Source organism: Corvus moneduloides, chromosome Z (genome assembly GCF_009650955.1).
Source record: "Corvus moneduloides isolate bCorMon1 chromosome Z, bCorMon1.pri, whole genome shotgun sequence".
Lineage (NCBI taxonomy): Eukaryota > Metazoa > Chordata > Aves > Passeriformes > Corvidae > Corvus > Corvus moneduloides.
The window spans coordinates 70,142,276-70,162,695 of NC_045511.1; the positions used below are offsets into that span (position 1 = coordinate 70,142,276).

The 20,420-nt window shown below is 37.1% G+C and overlaps 1 protein-coding gene across 8 annotated transcripts in view; it reads right to left on the bottom strand.

Annotated features, from left to right (window-relative positions):
• FER (FER tyrosine kinase) overlaps positions 1-20,420 on the bottom strand; it is a 170,206-nt gene that overhangs the window by 116,863 nt on the left and 32,923 nt on the right. For 6 of the 8 annotated variants that reach the window (XM_032097494.1, XM_032097495.1, XM_032097493.1 and 3 more), the window contains 4 exons: positions 10,228-10,411; positions 7,699-7,836; positions 6,737-6,856; positions 607-729 (listed from right to left, as the gene is read on the bottom strand). In XM_032097494.1, coding sequence (XP_031953385.1) covers positions 607-729; positions 6,737-6,856; positions 7,699-7,836; positions 10,228-10,411 — 565 coding nt within the window. Of the gene's footprint in view, positions 1-606; positions 730-6,736; positions 6,857-7,698; positions 7,948-10,227; positions 10,412-20,420 lie in introns of those variants that run through there. The other 2 variants (XM_032097498.1, XM_032097500.1) reach the window with 2 other exon arrangements.

Here is a 20,420-nt window from a genome sequence, read left to right on the forward strand (position 1 = left end):
GGTAGAAGAAAAACCTGAAGACATTGCCCAAAAATGATTCTTTATAATAATGTTTTATTTATGGTGCACTACAACACTCATTAAGCCCTCTCCTTTGGTATTTACTATGCAGTAGTACAGGATATGAGATTTACATTCTTTACATCTACACTTTTGTAAAGGAAATGCAAAGAAGAATGAACTTAACCTCACAAGTTCCAAACATGTTACTGCATAAGAACAAGTCGTGCACGACTCTGAAAGCCTTTCACAGAATTACACCTATACAAGGAATTCTGTCAAACAGAAAGGCAACTGAATTCACTCATCTTCTCAGATCAAGCTGAACTGAACTAATGAAAGGTCCAGCTCTTGAGCCATGCTGAAACGATGACAATTATATTAAACTCATGGAGCTGTTCAATTCTTCAATGGGTTTTGGTCTGCAGTGGGCAAGGGTTATTTTAGAGATGAGAAACTAATTTACTGTTGTTTTTCACAGTAATTGCTACACACAAAAGCAGAACAAGATTAGTGAAAGTTATTTCTTATTTAAGTTTTAAGAATTGCATTATAGACATTTCCCCCCCTCAAATGATTGTATTTAGAAATTTAATTTCAACTTACTCAGATTTCTTTTCACATGTCTTAGAGGACTCTTCTATTTTTTTCTCTAGTTCCAACACCAGTTCCTCTTTGCTCAAAAGGGTTTGCTGTGTCTGCATCAGTTCTTCTATTACTGTTTTTAACCTGTAAAATAGATTTCAGAAACCCAGGTTGTGAATGCATAAATTGTATAGATTTGGGAACATTGTAATCTTTTTCCTGAAGATGTAAAAGAGCTTTTTTTTTTTTTTTTTTTACCTCACTCAGCGCTTGGTGATAATTTTTTTCTTTTTTTGTGTGGATATACCTTTACATTGGGAATCTGCATATTACAGATTCCATACTAGCCTCTGTATACAAACAAGGTTACAGAATGATCTGCTGCCTGCAGGTTCTCCTATCAAGAAGTATTTTTTCCAAAAATACATGATGAGTTCTGTGAATTAATGCCTTCCTAATATATTGCTAAATTATGAGATGCTTTAAGAAAGACAAAAGCCTTCCAACTCCTAAAGCATGCGTTAAATAAATACCCAGAATCAGTAGCTGGGTTGTATTTACTTCTAGAAATAGCAAAAATACAAATGATCACTTTCTGTTGTAATAGTGATTACATCTTGATTCACAATTATCCTTTTTAGGTTACAATCTCTGGCAATGGTTAATTCAAAGTAAAGATAAAACTGTACAAAAACACTCAATACTAACAGAGAAGGGGTTATTACACTTTAAAACCATTACTGACACTTCGTAATTATCCTGGTAAATATTCCAGTAACAAAAAAAAAAAAATCAGTGAATATACAACAACATTTACATTCTGAACAATGCATGTAAATGTCTTACATAATGATGACTTCTAAAAGGCATATCAATGTTGACTTCAATAAATTAAGTCAGAACAATCTCTTAAAAATAAATAAGCATGTACATTTTGTTTCCTTCTTGGTATTTATCTATGCATCTTTGACTATCTTACTTTATTTCCCCTGTACTTTCAAGCCCAATTTCAATAAAATTACTGAAGTAAAGAGTGGAACACAAGCAAAATACATGTAGTAATTACCACTGCACAAATCTATGGACCAAAACCATTCCAGACCAGGGAGTGGCACACCCAACTCTCTAAATATCTAGGAGGCACATTCCACATGGCCATACATACCAAATTGAATTACTTGATGCTAAACACTGAATCAGTCCTCTCCTTCCAATGCATTTTATACAATGTTGATTATATATGATCTGTACTCAGTCATACGTTTTATTCTAGGAGAGTTAAATTACTTTAAAAAGCCAGAGAGTGAATGACCAAAATTTATTTCCCAAAAGACAAACCTTCCACATGTGTTTATTTTGAGATAAGATAAATACTTCAAACATTTCCCTCAAAGTAACATCCTCACAGCTCCGCTTTTCATAGATATTTTTATTAGTTTTAGGCTATCAAAATCTGTATTGCTGAACTTCTCTGTGTTTTCTTACACTGGGTCTCCAACTTATTGCCAACTAATGTTTTTTATTTCAATACCTTGCTAAAGAAAGTAATTAACAATTTTTAACTGCTTTTTGATCAGCTTTCTAAATAAAATTTTAATCTACATTGTTTTTGCTTAACAACTGATTTACAAGAAGCAGATGTTTTATCTAATGATCTTACATCAATAGTCATGAAATTAAAACCTAATTAATAAGACTGTTCATTACTGGAAGGGAAGAGTATATACATGCAGATCCAATATCTTCCTTATTTCACCACTTTAAAAATATTAGATTTTATATTTTATATTGCAGCATCAGATCAAAATATTAAGTTGATGTAGTTCTTCCTGAAACTTCTGAGATACTTCAGGACATTTTTATTTATCTTAGAGAAAAGAAAAAAAAGCTATCATATACACCAAACTCACTTGCCTCCTTCTACTCAAAATCTATTTTTTGTTTAAACAATAACTTTTACTCAAACTGGCTACAGCTGACTAGCTGCATCTGTCTTGTATCATCTTGGCTGAGGTCTGCCAAAGGAATTTTCTTGGGGTGTCGTATTTGCCTTCTGGATACAGTCAGTTTACAAAAGGGTTTCTATTACTAACCAGTTGATCACTGTAACACTTATCAGCCTTAAAAACCACACACTACCCCTACCTGGAAAGCTTCCTTTTGTATTTCTTTAGTTATAAGCTCCATTCTGCTGCATCTATCAGTTAAAATAAATCCTTGATCTTACAGAACTTGTATTTCAGAATAATTGGATATGAATATGCTCTCAGCTTTTAATGCATATCTCTTCAAAGCGTAAACTTTTATTCTGCTATACTTTTCAGAATTTCTCAGTAGTATTCAGTGACATTTATTAATATTTATCGGAAGACACCTTAACTCATTCCTTAGAAAGGTTAGCTGGTCAACACTGACTTTTAACTAACTCCTATTGTCAAAACTTTATTCATAAATATAAGTTTACCTTAAAATGTAAAAGCCAGTTTTCTCATCACACTTCCTTAAAAAATACTTTATTAAAACCATTAAACAGTTATGATGCAAAACTGTCATTCTTCCATTGCATACTCAATAAAACAGCTGATTCAACCAAATATTATTGATTACAAATCAATATATGTCTCTGAATGTTTTAAATGTTTGTGAAATAAATCCACCATGTGCACTTATTTTATTTGGTAGATACTGAAGGTAGTTCTCCTCTGCAGAAACATAATGACATAGCATTTTAAAGCTCTAAGGTCACACTTTCAATACTAAAGATCAAAAGTCAAATTTCTATTGTTTCATCATGTACAGAACTGATTTTTTAAAAAGTCATCAACTATGGATAAATATGTAGTACACTTCTCTTACTTGCAAATTTCTAGTCATACAGAGTTAATGCAGTGGAGGCTTTTTGGCTGCACTTTTAAGGCAAGACTGTAATAACATACCTAAAACACAGTTTACAAGGTCTATGAGTAACAACAGATACAGAGAACTGTAACAAAAAATAAAGGGTTCTCACCTGCATTAAAAAGCAGAAGGATAAACAGGATAAGACTAAACACTTTTTATAGTCCCACGGGACAGTGAACCTTCATAAATAATCTGCACTGCCTAATATGATCTTAATAATCCAAATAAGAGTTTGAAAAGTGACAAAGAATGCTGATCATACAATGTTATTTGAGGTAGGAGGAAGGCTCTGAATGTAAGGCATGCAAAAGGATTATTATGGACTCTATGACACACTATACCTGGGCTGTCATTTCAACACATATGGAAATAGGCAAATATACAGTAAGGAGAAAATAATCCAAAGCTTTATGTGGAGAATGGAGCATGGTTCTAAAATGACCATTACCACTCAAAAATGAAATCTTGGAGATACAGTAGATGATTCCCTGAAAACCCTGGCTTGATGAGCTGCTGGGGTCAGAAAGTCAAATTGAATGATTCTCTAGGATTTGTTAAAACCAAAGCAAAGTAAGAACACAAGAAACTTTCGAAGGCCTCTCTCTAAATTATGTATCTGGATTACCTGTAAAAGTCTAGTCATTAATTTCAAAACCAATATAGTAACCTTGAAAACATTTAAATAAAGACTACAAGATAACTAAAGGATGAGCAAGCTTTGCGAAAGGACAGACTAAAGCTAAAAGAACACTCTGAAATAGAGATCACAGAACAGAAGGTGAACAGAAATTTACATTATCATAGGCAGAAAGGAATAGATTGTTCCTATTCTCTTCCAAAACAAAAGCTTAAGAGACATAAAATGAAAAAAGGTATCAGCAGGTTCACAAAATAGGAAGCTAATTTCTGGAATTCCTTGACCAAAAATTCTATGGACAACAGATACTTTTACACACTGAACATGACTGAAGAAGGTCTGACCTAATACAGTTTAACTGTTTTTCTCGGAGTCCTAAATCTATACCAGAAAGTGAACACCTTAAAGACAGCAACTTAATAGAGATACCTGATTCCTGTTCCAGAAATAATGCCATACCATAAAATTTCTCACCCAATTTCACAAAACAATTTCAAGTGGATGAATGTAAGATTTGCAAGAGAACACAATGAAAATTGTACTGAAAATGTATATATGTAGGCAAATATACAGACATAGCATTTATAACACAATTATACATTTCACCAGAAATGTTTATCAGAAAAGCAACATTTCATCTCTTTTACCTGGATATGTTGCTGTCTCATTTCTAAACAGTGGGATACAAAAGGCAAGCCAAACAAGAACTTACCTTTTTGAGCTATGGAAGGCAGAATCTTAGAAAAATTGTAATATTCTATTGAAAAAGGAGGTTCAATATTAATATATTTCTTGTTACTGTGCTGAAGCACATCAAGATGTACAACATCTACAGAGTTGTAGGCAGGAATAATCTCAATACAGTAATGATGCAGAACATATTAAAAAGAGAAACGTTTAAAGGAACAGGGTGGGCTTAACCATCATGGGATCCTTTCATAAGATAAAGCTGCTTTATGACTAAGGAGGCAAATCCTTCATATTAAAAAAATTATTTCAATACTTATCAAAGGAATAGATTTACGAAAAGTAATCAAATTATACAGGAAAGAGAGGATGATTAACAACCTTAAAAAGGAATTAATAAAATCCAGAGTTTCTGTCATGTTGAGAAAACACAGGGATTAGAGTAACCTGCAGAAGACACTGCAATACATTTACATTTGAAATACCTCAGTTTGATTTTGATTTTCAGAAAAACTTACAAGAAATAAGGATCATAGTTTGACTAAACAAATGAAACTAAAAAAAACACGAAACCAAATGTAAAACCTCCCACATTACCACAATATACCTGTTGTAGTGCTAGGTTTAGTTTAGCAAGCTACAGCTTTCCTGAGAGCTCAGGGGGGCTGCTTAGGGCAGTGTGACCATTGTCACCCTCCCGTAGCCCATTTTGGATGGCTCCGCAGTTTTGCTCTGGCTACCTATCAGCTCTACAACACAGTGACGGCGAAGGAGGGGAGAAGGGTCTCTCCATGAGGGTTTAAGAGGACCTTTAATGGTTACATCTTGTCCCAGCGATCCCCAGAGGCACAGAGACCTCGTGATCTGGGTGCAGGGGGGATTTCAGGGGCTCATGGGCGGTACATGGGCAGAGGTGGGGTACAGGAACCGACAGGGAGAACCCGAGGGAGTGGCCAAGGCTAGCGGCAATGGAAAGCGGGCGGCGGGGAACAATATGGGATTGGAAAAGCAGTGGGCAAACAATTCACCACATATATCACTGATATCTTATTTGCATCAGTTATACTTTCTAAGGGGAAAATACTTCAAATAAATCAAACACGAACTGAAATACAATAGACACAGCAAAAACACCATCAACCAATGAAATTCTGAATTTCCCACTTTTAAGGCATGATTAATAGTTGCAATCTCACAAGTGACCACGCAGGACCATTTTATGTCAAAAGTTGAGGCTGATAATATACACACATAATAATCTCCGCAGTTGATTCATTCCCCATAACAAATGATTAAAGGTGAACTTGGCAAAAGTAATGAAAATATTTAACTAGCCAATATATTAACAAAACACAGAGAGGCAGCTCATCACCCTGAATAGCTAAAAGCTCTGTGAAATGCTATACAACAACTACATCTGTGTTACTAAGTTAATACATTCTAAAGGTTACAATAATGAATAAGAATCTCCTTTGCAAAACAAAAGGAAACACTTAAAAAACAAGAGAAAAATAAATTCATGAAAATTTTCTACATGGTGATTTAAATCACTGACCACAAAATTCTACTCAGTGGTTTCATCAAAATATTTTGCTATTTTTCCTAGAGCAGTGAATGTACAAACACTTTTGGGAAAATGAACCAGCATGGTCCCAAGGAGGACCCATGGTAGATTTGGGGCATTTTATTAAATGGCACAGAGAGGAACACACATCAAAAATGATGGCAAGTTTTTGGGGAGACTAAGGAGAAGGTTTTTGTGCAAAGAACGATAGAACCAGCATCGGTAAGAGTCTGTTGCCTGAAAATACTACATTTAGAAATTGGATCTTAAAAAGGGGACACAGACATGCAAGGATCTGAGTGAGCGTAGATATAACATAAAACAGCATTTCCGAAGGATGAAAGATTTTCAAAGAGACTTACATGACTTGCAAACTTTCTGCTGTTAAATTATTCCACATGATCTCATTAGCTTGAAGGTTTTCATTTTCTTCTAGTAAAGATGTATCAAACTCTATTTCTTGTTCAATGACTTCTGATGACCTAAATTAGTAAATAATTGTTATCATTTCCAAATCAACATGTATCTTTGAGTAGATAATAGAGCAAATCATTAGGTTTTGAAATATTTTATTAACTGTAGTTAAAATTACGTATGAAACAAAAGGATAGATAGCAATTGGATATATATTCTTTTTCCTTTGAACAAAGAACATAATTCTAAAATCTCATGAGACAGTAAAACGCACTACAATTCTTTGAATCAAGTTCAAAGCACAATAAAGGCTCTCAAAAACTACCAATGTGAATGGGTGACTCTTATCTGCTTCCACTCATAAACCTGCACGAGACAACCATCAATTCACACGTAACAACAACAAAAAGATAATGCAAGAAGTCTTAGGAATATTTCTTCATATACTGATATAGAGTAATAGCTCAATAAATGGGAAAGACACTCTACTTTTTAAGTAAAAACTTTCTTGCATTATCTGCATGCTCTGAAGTCTCAACCTGCAATAACTGCAGAGTACAAAGGTACCTAGAGTTGATTTTAAACTAGAACAAGTTTAGCCCAGAATGCAAATTGCATCTAAATAAACAGTAAATTAGCTGGGTCTAGACTGTAATGTGTAGTCTGCTATCAGTACCAAAGTTATGGCTCTTCTCATGTAACTTGAAATTTGTTTTTCTAGAGCTAGCCAAGCAGACCGTTCAGCCAGCTTTCTGTGCGTGCAAGTAGAATAATTTTCAAATTAGGATAAAATTTTACAAGTAACAATGTAAAAGGAACCAAAGAGAAGCAAATTCGTCTGAACACTTAAGCAGAGTTGCAGTTTAATGTAGGGTTTTCCCAAGAAGAAACATGAGATGAAAATGCTCACCTGTGAGTATCTATGAAGTCATTATACTCAGAGTTAGGGTCTATCTGTTCCACCGAGGTCTGGATCTCTTTATGGACATTCACAATCTCTTCTGTTACAAGACTGGTGATCTCGCTATACTCATCCAAGATCCCTTTTCTAGAGAGGAAAAAAAATTCTAGTGTATAACATGGCACTGAAGGCATGGATGACACTGAAGGTGCTTCAGATTTTCAATTTGCTGTTTCTACAAACTCTTGTTGCAACTGGCTAAAAAGGGAAAAATAAGACAATATATTATTCAAAGAAACAATGCATCACCTGTGGCCTTCTCTCTAAAGCCTTAGGCTGGTTACGAGTCTCTTAAGACCGTGCTCCTTCTGCTGATTTTAGTGCACCTACACACTGCATAGCTAAACAAAAACTGGAGAGATTACAAGGAAAGGCAATGTATAGAGTTCAGTGATGATGCTCTTCTTCACACAGGACTTGCCATGCTTTTTATAACCCACACCAAAGATTTTCATGTTTCGTGACAAAATACATTCTGGCATAAGGCAAAACGAGTTACAGAAATATGTGCATTTCCTTTAAACACTGGGTTTAACTTTTTTTTTAATATATATTTATATTATGATTTGCCATTCAGACAAAAACAGGTAAGTCACAAGTAAGCACATATTTACAAGAGGAGAGAAAATCAACCAAGAAGTTGCGATACGAAAGTGCAAGCCACCAAACCTTGTCTTTACCTGCTTCCAAGAGTGGGAAAAAACAAGTGAAGAGTGAATGCCAGAGGAAGAGGTAATACTGTGACACTACTCTTAATAGCATCCAGTGACACATACTCAGAACACCCCTCTATTCTCCTTAACTTTTAGCTTTCCTTCATAATGTACCTTCATAATTATTTCCTATTTCATTTTTTATCCCTGACAAATTTGCTAGCGTGCCAGGATCTGAAGCATGGTGGCCTCTCAAAAAACACTGATGAATTTTGGCTAGCCAAATACGCAGAGAAAAAAGTATAAATACATTTTTCCTGTATAAGATCTCAGGTGTGATAGGATTTTTTCAATACATTTGTTCTGGGCAAAAAACAGACAAGAGAAGGCATTAAATCTTGCCTTTTCTGAGAATATCATGTGTGAAAAGGTTCCAGAAAATAGTTCATGGACTGTGATGAAAAGATAGCTAAACATCAACTACAGCAATAGAGAAAGAGAATAAGCAATAAGAGAAAGAGAATCTGTATCAATTACAGTGACAAAAAAAGAGGAAAAAAAATCATTAGCAATATTAATATATACTTTTTTAAGTTTAAAAAACTAATTCCCCTCCAAAATTAGGGTTACTGAGGAAGTATTGTTTCACGCAGGGTTGTCACACTAGGCTCTACACCTGAAATCAGCATCTCTTTATGTATGCTAAAGTTATTAACAAAAGAATAATTTTCCAATACATTCAGAACTCACAAAAATGTCTGTGTAGTGACAAAAATATTTTTTACAGGTTTTTACTCCAGGCAGAGCAAAGATGAGTGGTTTCAATAAGTTCTTGTTCCATCATAAATTTCTTCAGTCAATTATCGTATCTCATGATTCTAAAAAATCACCTTAATTAGAGCACACACATTTAAATGTAGACTTGTGCCATGATCTTGCATAAAAAATTAAAAGGATTGTACAGAGACTACTGTTTATTAAAGGTTTATTTCAATAGCAGCACCTGAATAAAAAAAATTAATATGATACTGCATAGAGAAGCTAATGATGCCTGCACCATGTAGAGTGTGGGATCCCCAACTCTCCTCACTTCTTGTGCACTGCAATTAAGACGAACACCGACTTCAGCATAGGTAACAAAATGAGTTAAAGAAGAATATTTCACATCTAAATGAACAATACTAACAGAAAAAGGTAACCACCCTTTTTTTTAGGCTAAGACAAAGACACAGCATGGTGGTTACAAACCAGAAAGGAGGGCTGAAAGTCCTCAATAACTGTTCTCAGAGATCATCACTTTGCACATACTCTGTAATGATGTAAAAATGATCTTTTAGGGAAGAGGTAATTGTATTTTTAAGGGTGGATTCCTTACAGTGAGATCAAGTTTTTCAATAATACCGTTAATTCTTCCCCCCATATCATCAACCATGCATCTGGCTTGGCCCTCCTCCACAATCACTTTCAAGACACTTGGGCAGTTTAAACCAAATTTGTTGCTGGTGGAATTTCATAGTAATGACTGCCAGAGAGGCAGCAAACTTGCCGTAGTCTGTGTCAGCTGATGCACAAATCATGAACTCAAATATAAATACTGCAGTCAATATGTAAGAATTTGTAAGAAGATGGTATCTTGTTGGTAGGCTTAAGTAAGCACTCGGAACTACTGTCTGCATCATTAGGATAGACTTTTTTCAACTGTTACCCCTGATAGATAAGTAATTAATCAAGCACTGTTTCTTATTTTCAACTATTCCTATAAATTAATTAGAATATTACACATAGAAAATTGTACAAGTTAGAAATATATAAGAATACATCTTACAGGGCTTTAATCATTTCTTCTTGCATCTTCTGTAGTGAATCAAGTAACAGAGGAAGCGTAGTATCATAATATTGGTGCTGATGTAATTGTGCTCCTTTCAGTGCCAACACATACTGGTTATGCAACATATGAAGTTTCATAGTGGCTTTTTCACACCGATCTTTGGCTTTCTCTGTCTCCTTTCCTGAGAGAAAACAAATCAAAAATGCACATGGTGATTTAAAAGTATACAGGCCTGTAGATGACACATACCTGGTAGGTTCACTGTATTAGTTAGAAATATATAAGAACACATCTTACAGGGCTTAAAGTCTGCCCCTTTTTCTAAGGTACCTTTTTTTAAGGTACATCTCTGAGGAAGGTAAAATCCAACCATTTTCAGATCATTGATATGATCAAATGTCTAGGTTTCCTAATTAATAAACTATGTAAGAAAAAGGTTATTTTCTTTGAGCAGAAATGTGAGAATTCTTTATCTAAAAGTATATGAAAACCACAAGTGTAAAAATAACTATGAACAAGAAAGAAACCTCAGACATGTGACTATCTAAAAGCTATTCTTCTATTTGCAAATAAATAAAAGAGGAAGAGATGTCCTACTACACCAGATTCATTAAAAATCTATTATTTTTTGTATTCAAGCATTCCTATTGCTACATATAATCCTAATAAAGTAATGATGCAGTCTACATATGAGTAGCTGAACCCTCACACTACTCCTGCTCAATATGGGACGCTTCTCTCCTAGAACTCAACATTTCATTATCACATGATATCCTGATCAGGAGGTTTGGCTCTACAGCCTCAGCTTTGCACCATTGAGACTGGAAGTCCTCAAGTTCAAGCTTGACAGGACCAGTTCAGGGTCGAAACACAGAGCCACAAGATACTTCAAGAGGCCACCTATTCCATTCTTTGCCACAGTAACTGCACAGCTATGTGGGGTATGTTATCAACACTGTTTCCACCACAAATCCAAAACACAGCCCCATAACAGCTACGGTGAAGAAAATTAACTCTATTTCAGCCATAACCAGAATAGATACATAAGCTTTTAATGACATCATTGCTTTCTTCTTGATATTTATCAAGTATTTCATTACTTTTTCAGGAACTAAAATCATTTTAAATGAGTCCCATATCTGCAAATATCAAGTACAGAGTCACAACTACCTGCACAGATAAACTTACGCTACCTAAAGCAATCTAACCACTGCATTTCTTATGAACTTAAAATAATTTATGTCATAAAAAACATGTCTACTACCCATCACAAAGCAGTTGAGAAAAAAGAAAATGTAAGCATTCATAGGTAAGTGGCAGAACAGCCGTTTGAAAGCAGACCTTGAAGAGCTGTGTCATATAAGGAATACACAAGGGACTGTGAACTCAAATACATCAAAACAGAGACACACATTAAAGGTACACTAAAAAAAAGTTGCTGGAAAACCAGTAACAAATCCTCTTTCATATACATTGGAGTCAGCAAGCTTGTCAGAAAAAGTAAACGACAGCCACCATAGAAAAGGAGCTGGTACAAGAAAAGAATTTTTTTTTCCTTCTGTGATCACTGCCTAAGACCTTCAGAGATTTCCAGGATGAAACACTACTTTGTGAAAGAGTCAATGAATCTCCTTCTTCTGAGGTGACAGAGGAAGAAGTTGTTGAGAATAAATGAAATAAGAACAAATTATGAGGGCTGGATGGTGCTTAGTTTTGAAACTTCAAAGGTAGTTGAGAAAGTTTGAGCTGAAATATTACGATTAGTTTTTACAGGAGGAAGTAGGCATTCAATGGAGAGCCCCAGGAATACCAGCTGGGCTCTGAGAGATGAGATGCTGTAGTAGTTTGGTCCAAAATACTCATTACTGTTTATCTTCTGTGAGATAAGAATTAGGAGAAACGCAAAGCAGGCACCAAACTTGAAATATAAAGAAGTTTATTAACAGACCTAAAAGAGGGAAAAAAAAATTATACCACACCTTCAGAACTCTCCTCCTTCCCCCACCTTCCTCCCTTCTCCCACTGACAATGTAAAAAGACAACTGTCTTAATAATAATAACTTTGTTCAGTCCATTTAGAAAGAGAAGTCTCTTCTTGCTCATGCTATGAAAACATTATCACAACGAGACAGCCGCCCACTTCCAAATATTGTTCAGTCCATTTAGGAAGAGGAGTCTCTCTGCCTGCATGTGAGTCCCTTCCCCCGACTTGCAGCTTTTCCCGCAACTGCTTTCGAGGGTCCACTCTTGAAGGTTTTTGGGGTACAATTTTAAGGTTGAGCCGTTCAGGAACAAAAGTTCTCTTCACCCATCTCTGGGAGCATTTCATCTCTAAGAACAGAGGCCCTTCTCCTTCCCTGGGAGCAAAGGGTCCTCCTCATCTTCATCTTTAGGACTATCTCTGGGAGCATCTCTAGGAACTGAGGTTTTCTCCTTTCCCGTGTGGAGCAAAAGTCCTCATCGCTTCCATCTCTCCCTGTCCAAACTTCTCATGAAATTACAGCTGCGTCAGCATCTGCCTATCTCAGTGCAGGTGCTTTTGCTTACAAGTTGAACACTCCACCCCCCATATCTTCATGAAATTACAATGGGTACTCTGATATATCATAGCTTCACAACAGAATTTCAGCTTTAAGCATCTCCTCTCTCACTTCCCTCAGGTTTTCAGCTCTTCACAGCAATAAAAGGGTTAATCTCACCTCGGCCTTGCAGCTGTGTGGAGCTGTGGCCCGGCCCGGCCTGGCCCAAGCAGGGCCTGGCCGGGCCCGCTGGCCCCCACTCGGGGCCCGCAGCCACCTGTGCCAGCGCCGGAAACGAGAGAGAGCTTGGGGGGGGATTTGTCTATTCTTAAGTGTGGATCACAGAGGTGGTCACAATTTTAAGTGGCTTAAAGAACTGTCCATATTCAAACTGGCCAGCTGATAGGTTCTGTCAGGTCCCAGAGGAAGCTGTAAGCACCCCTTAGCAAGGACATCCCTTCTGGGACTATGCTTGCTAACCTATGACAGATGATGAAGGTGATGATGATGAAGATGCTGAAAGTAGCAAACAGGGAAACCAAACGTGAAGAACTGGAAAAGAAACCTTGAGAGGTACTGATTAAAACTCAAAATAGTAAATTATAGAGTGAATATTTAGAGATGCACATGGGTAAAAAACTATTCAGGTTTAGTAACCTATTGTAAGCTTACTGAATGCACACAGAAATGAGATCTTGAGGTCAGTACAGAAAGATTGATGGAAATGTTAACTCAGTGTTCAGCAGCTGCTGAACACAATGTTATTTAGCAAAGGAGTAGACTGGGTTGGTATGCCCCTGATTAAATCCACTTATAAGTATGCAATCTGCTGACCTTAAGGAGAATATATTTGACATGCAAAAGGTTTAGAGAAGGGCATTAACTATCAGAAAGGTAGGAAACAAGACAAACAGAGAAAGAATGACTACAATGAAGGGTCCCAAAGCACTAGGAGTCTGAGGAGGAACATGCAAGAGACACAGTTACCAGACCTGCACAACCTCTTTCAATGTAAAAACCGTACAGCATTCTATGGAAATAGTAAAAACAAAGACCTACCTCAATGAGCATGCAGCTAACCTACGTATTCTTTTGGCAAAAGTTATCATAAACATAAAAAACTGATGTGGTTTAACAGTGAATAGACAAGTGTATGCAAAAAAAAAAAAAATCTGAAGTGCTACTAAGAGCTAGGACAGCACTTCTGACTCAGGAACTCCCTCGGCAACAAATTACCATGAAGCAGAAGCATGTTTCTATCAGTCTGTACTGTCATTTGGCTCTGTAGACACTCGCTACCTTGCCACTGTCAGCTTCATTTCAAACATGGATTAATAAAAATCACTTAAAAAGGATATTATGTCTTTCATTTAATTGAAAACAATCCAACTGCTGGCCTGATTTTGCACGTGGAAGGTACAGATTTCTTACACTACAATTTATGTGAGTTACACTGTACAACAAAGACGAAACACATCTCCAGAGCTGTCACTAGAGAATAATTTTTCATGTGAGTATGAATGAAGCAATCCACTTTATGAATTTCTGTAGAACTGTTTCAGAGAGATAACATTCACAAGGTCTATCTTAAGCTTTAGCCAGACATAGCAAGTTTTGTCTTTGGCAGATCATTTAAACTCGTGTTTCATGAGGAGACTAATTTTTTTTTATTTCCCCAAAACAAAAAGAAACATGCTATTTATTTCTCAATGAAATGTCAACCATTTATAAGGGGGAAAAAAATAATCCAACACATCAGAATAATACCCTAGAACTTAAACACCCCCAAACATGCATGTCTGACGCATAAAATCTCATTTTCATATCTGCCTTAAGGACTAAATTCCTCCTCTATATACATTATTTCTGAGGAGAACACCTCAACTAATTTCAGAGGATCATACAGACTTGTTTCTAAATACAGCAGTCAGAGCCAACCTGGTCATCTTCAGAGTAGAACATACACCCTGTAAGGTCTTTCTGGAGAAGGAGAGACATGTGGAACATGGGGAAATAATGGAAAGTGACTGAAGAGGGTTTGGAAGGCAAAGGAACAGGTCATGTAGCAGTTACAGGATGAAGACTGGATGAAAAAGGAGAGGACAAAGCAGTTGGAAGCCAGGGCTGAAAGCACCAAGTTTTGCTTGCCAATCCATTGGGAGACAGACTGTCCAGGGAAGCCAGACGAGTCAGGCAAGATGGTACCAGAGACAAAAATGCTGCCTTATTTCTTGGGTTTATTCTGTGTTTGGCAAATCCTGCTCAAGCATGCCCTAAATCAAATAATGCAAAATTATCTCCTTATGTCATTGTTTAAGAGCTTAAAACCTACAAGTTGTCTACACATGTGTTTAAAATACATCCCTTATGAGTTTTCAGCTTATGAAATATCAGCACATGTGAAATCATACCATGAACCATCAGTACAGGCTTCTGACCTGTGAACTGCAACAAACCACCTTCAACAGTTAAACTAAACTGAAAATTTACACTAAAATTACCAAATCCATGTAAGTAGCAATTTAATAATACTATATCTCTTTCAGAAACCTCATTAACAGCTAAACTATCTTATTTTCCCATCTGTTTTAAGGACTAAATACCCTTGCTATACATTATTCCTCAGCAGAACACCTCAACTAATTGTAACATACATCAAATTATCATATTCACTCAACTTTAAAGCAGAGCCTTGGACATATATTTAATTCAGAGGACACAGTTACAGTATTATTTTCATATTGTAATTTATTTTTTTAAGTAGCAAAATGCAGTGAGGCATCATACAGAGTTGTTCTACATGACAATTAGCATAGAGGAAAACAGCCAATTTTCTTTATCTGTATAATGAATTTCATAAATAGATCTAATTGTAATTCTACTGCCATCAGCTGTTGACAAAACTGTTTAATGTTAATAGAAACTGACTGTATATACAATATGTCACACCATAAACTGCACTGTGAAGCTTGCAAAATTCAATTATGAAAGTTTTACACTTACAAAGAAAAGGCTGGCATTCTTTTTCAATCGTTCTGGAGTCTAGTATTTCAATTTCTAATAGAAACTCATCTAAGCTTTTACTACATACAGTACAACACAGCCATCCAGGAAAAGAATGTTTTAGTCTATTTTCAATTAAAAGGATGATTTGCTAATCTGAAGTTCTTGCAATCATAATTATTAGACTCTTGTGGCCTAATAATAACCTAGAATGGAAGAAAAAATATTGGATGGGACAACGAACTGAGAAAAATTTCAGCTCATAATGTTCACTTCATCTTTTTTTAAATCAGCATCAATGTACAGCGCAAGTGCCTCAAAGAAACTGACCATAAGGAAATAAATATCTCAAACAGAGGAGGTTTTCACACATACTTTGACTTTAAAATAAATAATTATGCCAACAAGCTCAGGTTTGTACCCTCTTACAACTCTTTCCAGCTAGACCTTCAGCCATTCCGAAGTGATGACAAACTGATCACAAAAGAGGCAACAGAGATCATTATAAAGGCTTAGCTCACAATGGACAAACTAGATTTATAGATTTATAGCTCCTGGTATTGAAACCTGACCTTCAGCTTCAGTGCACAGCAAATGCCAGCCCATGTAGGTACACCAACGAAGGTAGTATCTGTCTGACACAATATTAGATAAGCCACGTTTTTGATAATTAACTTAATTTAGTTTCAAAATAAGCCAATGACACATCTGATGTGACACTATATGGTTACATCCCTCCAATAGAAACACAGTGAGAAAGCTTACATATGCTAGAACTGTGGCAACAGACAAACAAAATGAAAAATAGAAGGACAAGCTGAAAATCTACACAAGTAACAAGAAGGAGGGAAGTCTTCATACATAAATAAATCTATGACTAACAATCCAGTGAAACTGAGGACTAAAACACATACCAGGAACTCACATAACTGTCTCTTGTAGTTCAGGGACTGCAAAATGCAAATCCATTCAAATTTCTGGGTATAGGTAAGTACAGGGAAAAACAGCAAAGGCAATGTCGTAAGAAATGTGGGCAGCAATGACACTGCCAGGGGAAACCTGGACAGTACCAAAAGTGACTACAGAGCTCTGGGGGTGGACATGAAAAGCATGAGGGACCAGGTTGTGTCCTCCTTAATCCTGCCAGTGAAGGGAAAGGGTGCAAGGAGGGCACTGACAGTACAAACTGAGAAGTAGCTGCGGAACCAGTGTCGGCCACAGGGGTTTGGACTCTACTATGGGACCCTTTTTGCAGAACACCACCTGCTTGGAAGATAGGAAGCACCTTCCTAAGCAGGGTAAAAGTATTTTTGCCAGTAAAATGACTGACCTCATTAAGAGGGCTTTAAACTAGAAACTACACAGGATGGAGAGGATGACCCACAGTCCTGAGGGAGCAGTGAAGGAGACTGCTAAGGAAAGGGCATGGTAAGATGGGAATGGATGAATCACAAAGAAAACAAAACAGAATTTGATGGGGTTACCTCCAGCAGGTGCAAGTGAGCAAGAAGGTTCTCAAAAGGCACCAGTGTGAGTAAAGTCCCCCAAATCCTCACCAGGACCTCAACGTGATGGGATGACATGCCTGTGTATTACCGCATGCAGCGTGGCAGATAAACATGGTAAGCTGGCTCTCTGTGTGCAGCTGTAGGGCCAGGATACTGTCAGGATCATGGAGGCAGGACTGGAGCTATGCAAAGGAGAATTCAGACTCCTGGGGAAAAGCAGCCCAGGAAGTCAAGGAGAGGGAGCTGCACTTCACATGACATAGCAGCTGGAGTGCATAGAGCTCTGCCTTGGGATGGATGAGGAGCAACAGACAAGGAGCGACCTTATGGGTTAGGATTAAGGAGGGAAGAGGCAAGGTCCCACAGAAAGCTAAGCAGATTGGCTTGAGAGTTGGTTCAATTTTCTGCATTAAAATCTCACTAAGTATCACAGTATTTGATTTCAGAAAATTTTAAAATGGGAAACGAGGGGAGAATCAGATTTTACCATTTTTCTTATATTTTCTCTCCTTTTTTTTAAGGAAGCAACAATAATCCCTTGAGTAGACATGCAAATCTTGAGCCATAATAATTTTTAAGACAGAAAAAACTTTCTTCTTCAGTTTGATTTAGGAACTTTTATTTTTGTAAATACCAGCACTAAACTGTAAAGCTGTCAATGCATATAGTGATCTACAACGCATTTCCCATTGTTTATGACTGCTGTTTTTCAAATAATTTTCCAGAACTGCATTTATCTTTCCATCTACACATTTTTTTCAGCATTTTCAACAACACAGATGATTTCTGAGCATTTTTGCTATCTTTACCTTTGTTTATCAATAACAAAACTCCGATACAGTCACTTCCTTATTTATTTTGACTTTGGAGACACACCTGTTCACAGAGCACTATTTAATTGTGCTTGGAAAAGAACACTCCATTATACTTATGAATGAGATGGTCCTGGCTTTCAGACAGGTCTTTTTCTAGCAAGATATTTTTTTACAACAATAAAATATGTTTACATTAGAGAATCATAAAGCTTGACTCAACTGCTCCACAGACTGAAACTGGAGCAAGTACCAATGGGATGGCAACATGCTCTTTATCTCAATTGAATTTCAGTAAGGACTAAGCACTTAAATTACAGCAAATAATTTAAAAGCCTAGATATGATGGGAAAAAAGGACTCCTTTTATAGATCAAGCCAATATAATTATGTATATTTACATTAATTGATTCCCAATACTGAAGAGTATGTTACACAACTTATAGTGAGTTCTTGAGAAAAAAATTGTTGGGCCCCACTTCCAGGGGCAACCTCTAACTTCTCCAATTCTATTCCTCATAGTTTGCTCAATTTGCTTGGTTCTCATTGCTTAGTAGGAAAGACACAGGTTGTAGAACTTGCTCTGTAATTGACTACTCTCTATTACCCATTCAACTGATTTCAGGACCTTCCTGATCCAAGTTATCTTTTTAAATTCCATACTTCACACTACAATGCTAGAGACACCTAAATACCATAGATGATTATGAAAATTACTTCCTCATACAATAGCTCTTATTGATCCCAAAAACACCACCAGTGACATGGCTTTTGAAGCATGTGGATTCCCATACTGAGCCTGGCTTCACTTCCCTGAGGCTAGGCTAGGCTATTCCAGTTGGAAGGGACCTAGAAGAATCATGAAGTTAAACTGCCTGATCAATTCAGGGCTAGCAAAAAACTAAAGCATGTTTTGGAGGGCATTGTCCAAATGCCTGCTAAACACTGACAGGACTGGGGCAGCAACCACCTCTCTGGGAAGCCTGTTCCAGCGTTCTAACTCTCTTAATGAAGAAATGTTCCTTAATGTCAAGTCTGAATCTCCCCTGGCATGGCTGTGAGCTCTTCCTGTGTGTCCTGTCCCTGGATCCCAGGGAGATCAGCACCTCCCTCTCCACTTCCCCTCCCCAGGAAGCTGCAGAGGGCAGTGAGGTCACCCCTCAGCCTCCTTTTCTCCAAACTGGACAAACCCAGACTCCTCAGCAGCTCCTCACAGGACAGACCTTCCAGCCCTTCTGCCAGCTCTGCTGCCCTTCTCTGGGTGCATCCCAGTGCCTTCACATCCTTAAACTGTATGGCCCAGAACTGCTCTCAGTGCTCCAGGTGAGGCCTCACTAACACTAAATACAGAAGACAATCCCCTCTGTTGATTGTCTGGCTGTGCTGTGTTTGATGCACCCCAAGATAACACCTGTCACCCTGCTGACAGATGTGGAGCCTGTGGTTCACCAGCACCCCAGGTCCCTTTCTGCAGGGCTGCTCTCTAGCCACTCCACTCCCAATTTAGACTTGCGTTCAAAGCTTTAGAAACATTCCTATCTACAAAGCAATTTTTATGCAAACTGCAGGCACTACTCAGCACACTCAGAAATTTAGTGGGTGAGCAGCCTTATCATCACTCTGCAAATCAGGAGATGCAAACACAGTGCTCTTAATTAACACAGGTTTTACAAGACCAAAATCACAAAGATAGACAGAAACAAGATAGGATCTTCACATTCAGTCTCTAATGTCTCTTACCCTTTACATCTTGCAAGAGTCTTACATGAATGTGCTTCTTCAACAAGTCACACAGCCCTTTCTCCACTCAACCAACTTTTGAGAAGAGGGTAAGAAGTTTCTCCCGATTATTACTTAACAAGTTAATGATTGCAAATAGTAAATATTTTTCTAATGGGAAAAAAAACCCCAAACTATTTGTGTATTTTGAAGTGTTCAAATTTAAAGAACACCAGAGCTAAACTTCTGAGTTAAGTATTAGCTCACCAAAGCTATCAGCCCAATCTTAAGTAAATAACATAGCATAAAAATAGCAAAAATGAATGTTCTATCTTTTGAACTGCTGTCAGGTGTTTGAACTATTAAGCACCTTCAGCCAATTCTCTCAGTCCTGTGCCTGCTGGTCTGTGAGGACTGAGGAGAGCACATCCTGGGGTTGCATGTCTGTGTTAAGAGGAAACCAGAAGTCCAAGCTGGTCCCACACTGCACAAGAAGTCACCACGATCTCTTTCCACTCTCTCGGGTTCCTTGCTCTAGAAGCTTTATTTTAGCGAAGAAACAACCCTACCCCTTCCAAGCACACACTGGTAGTATGTAAGTGTTGAAACACTTACAGTAGAGCATTAATT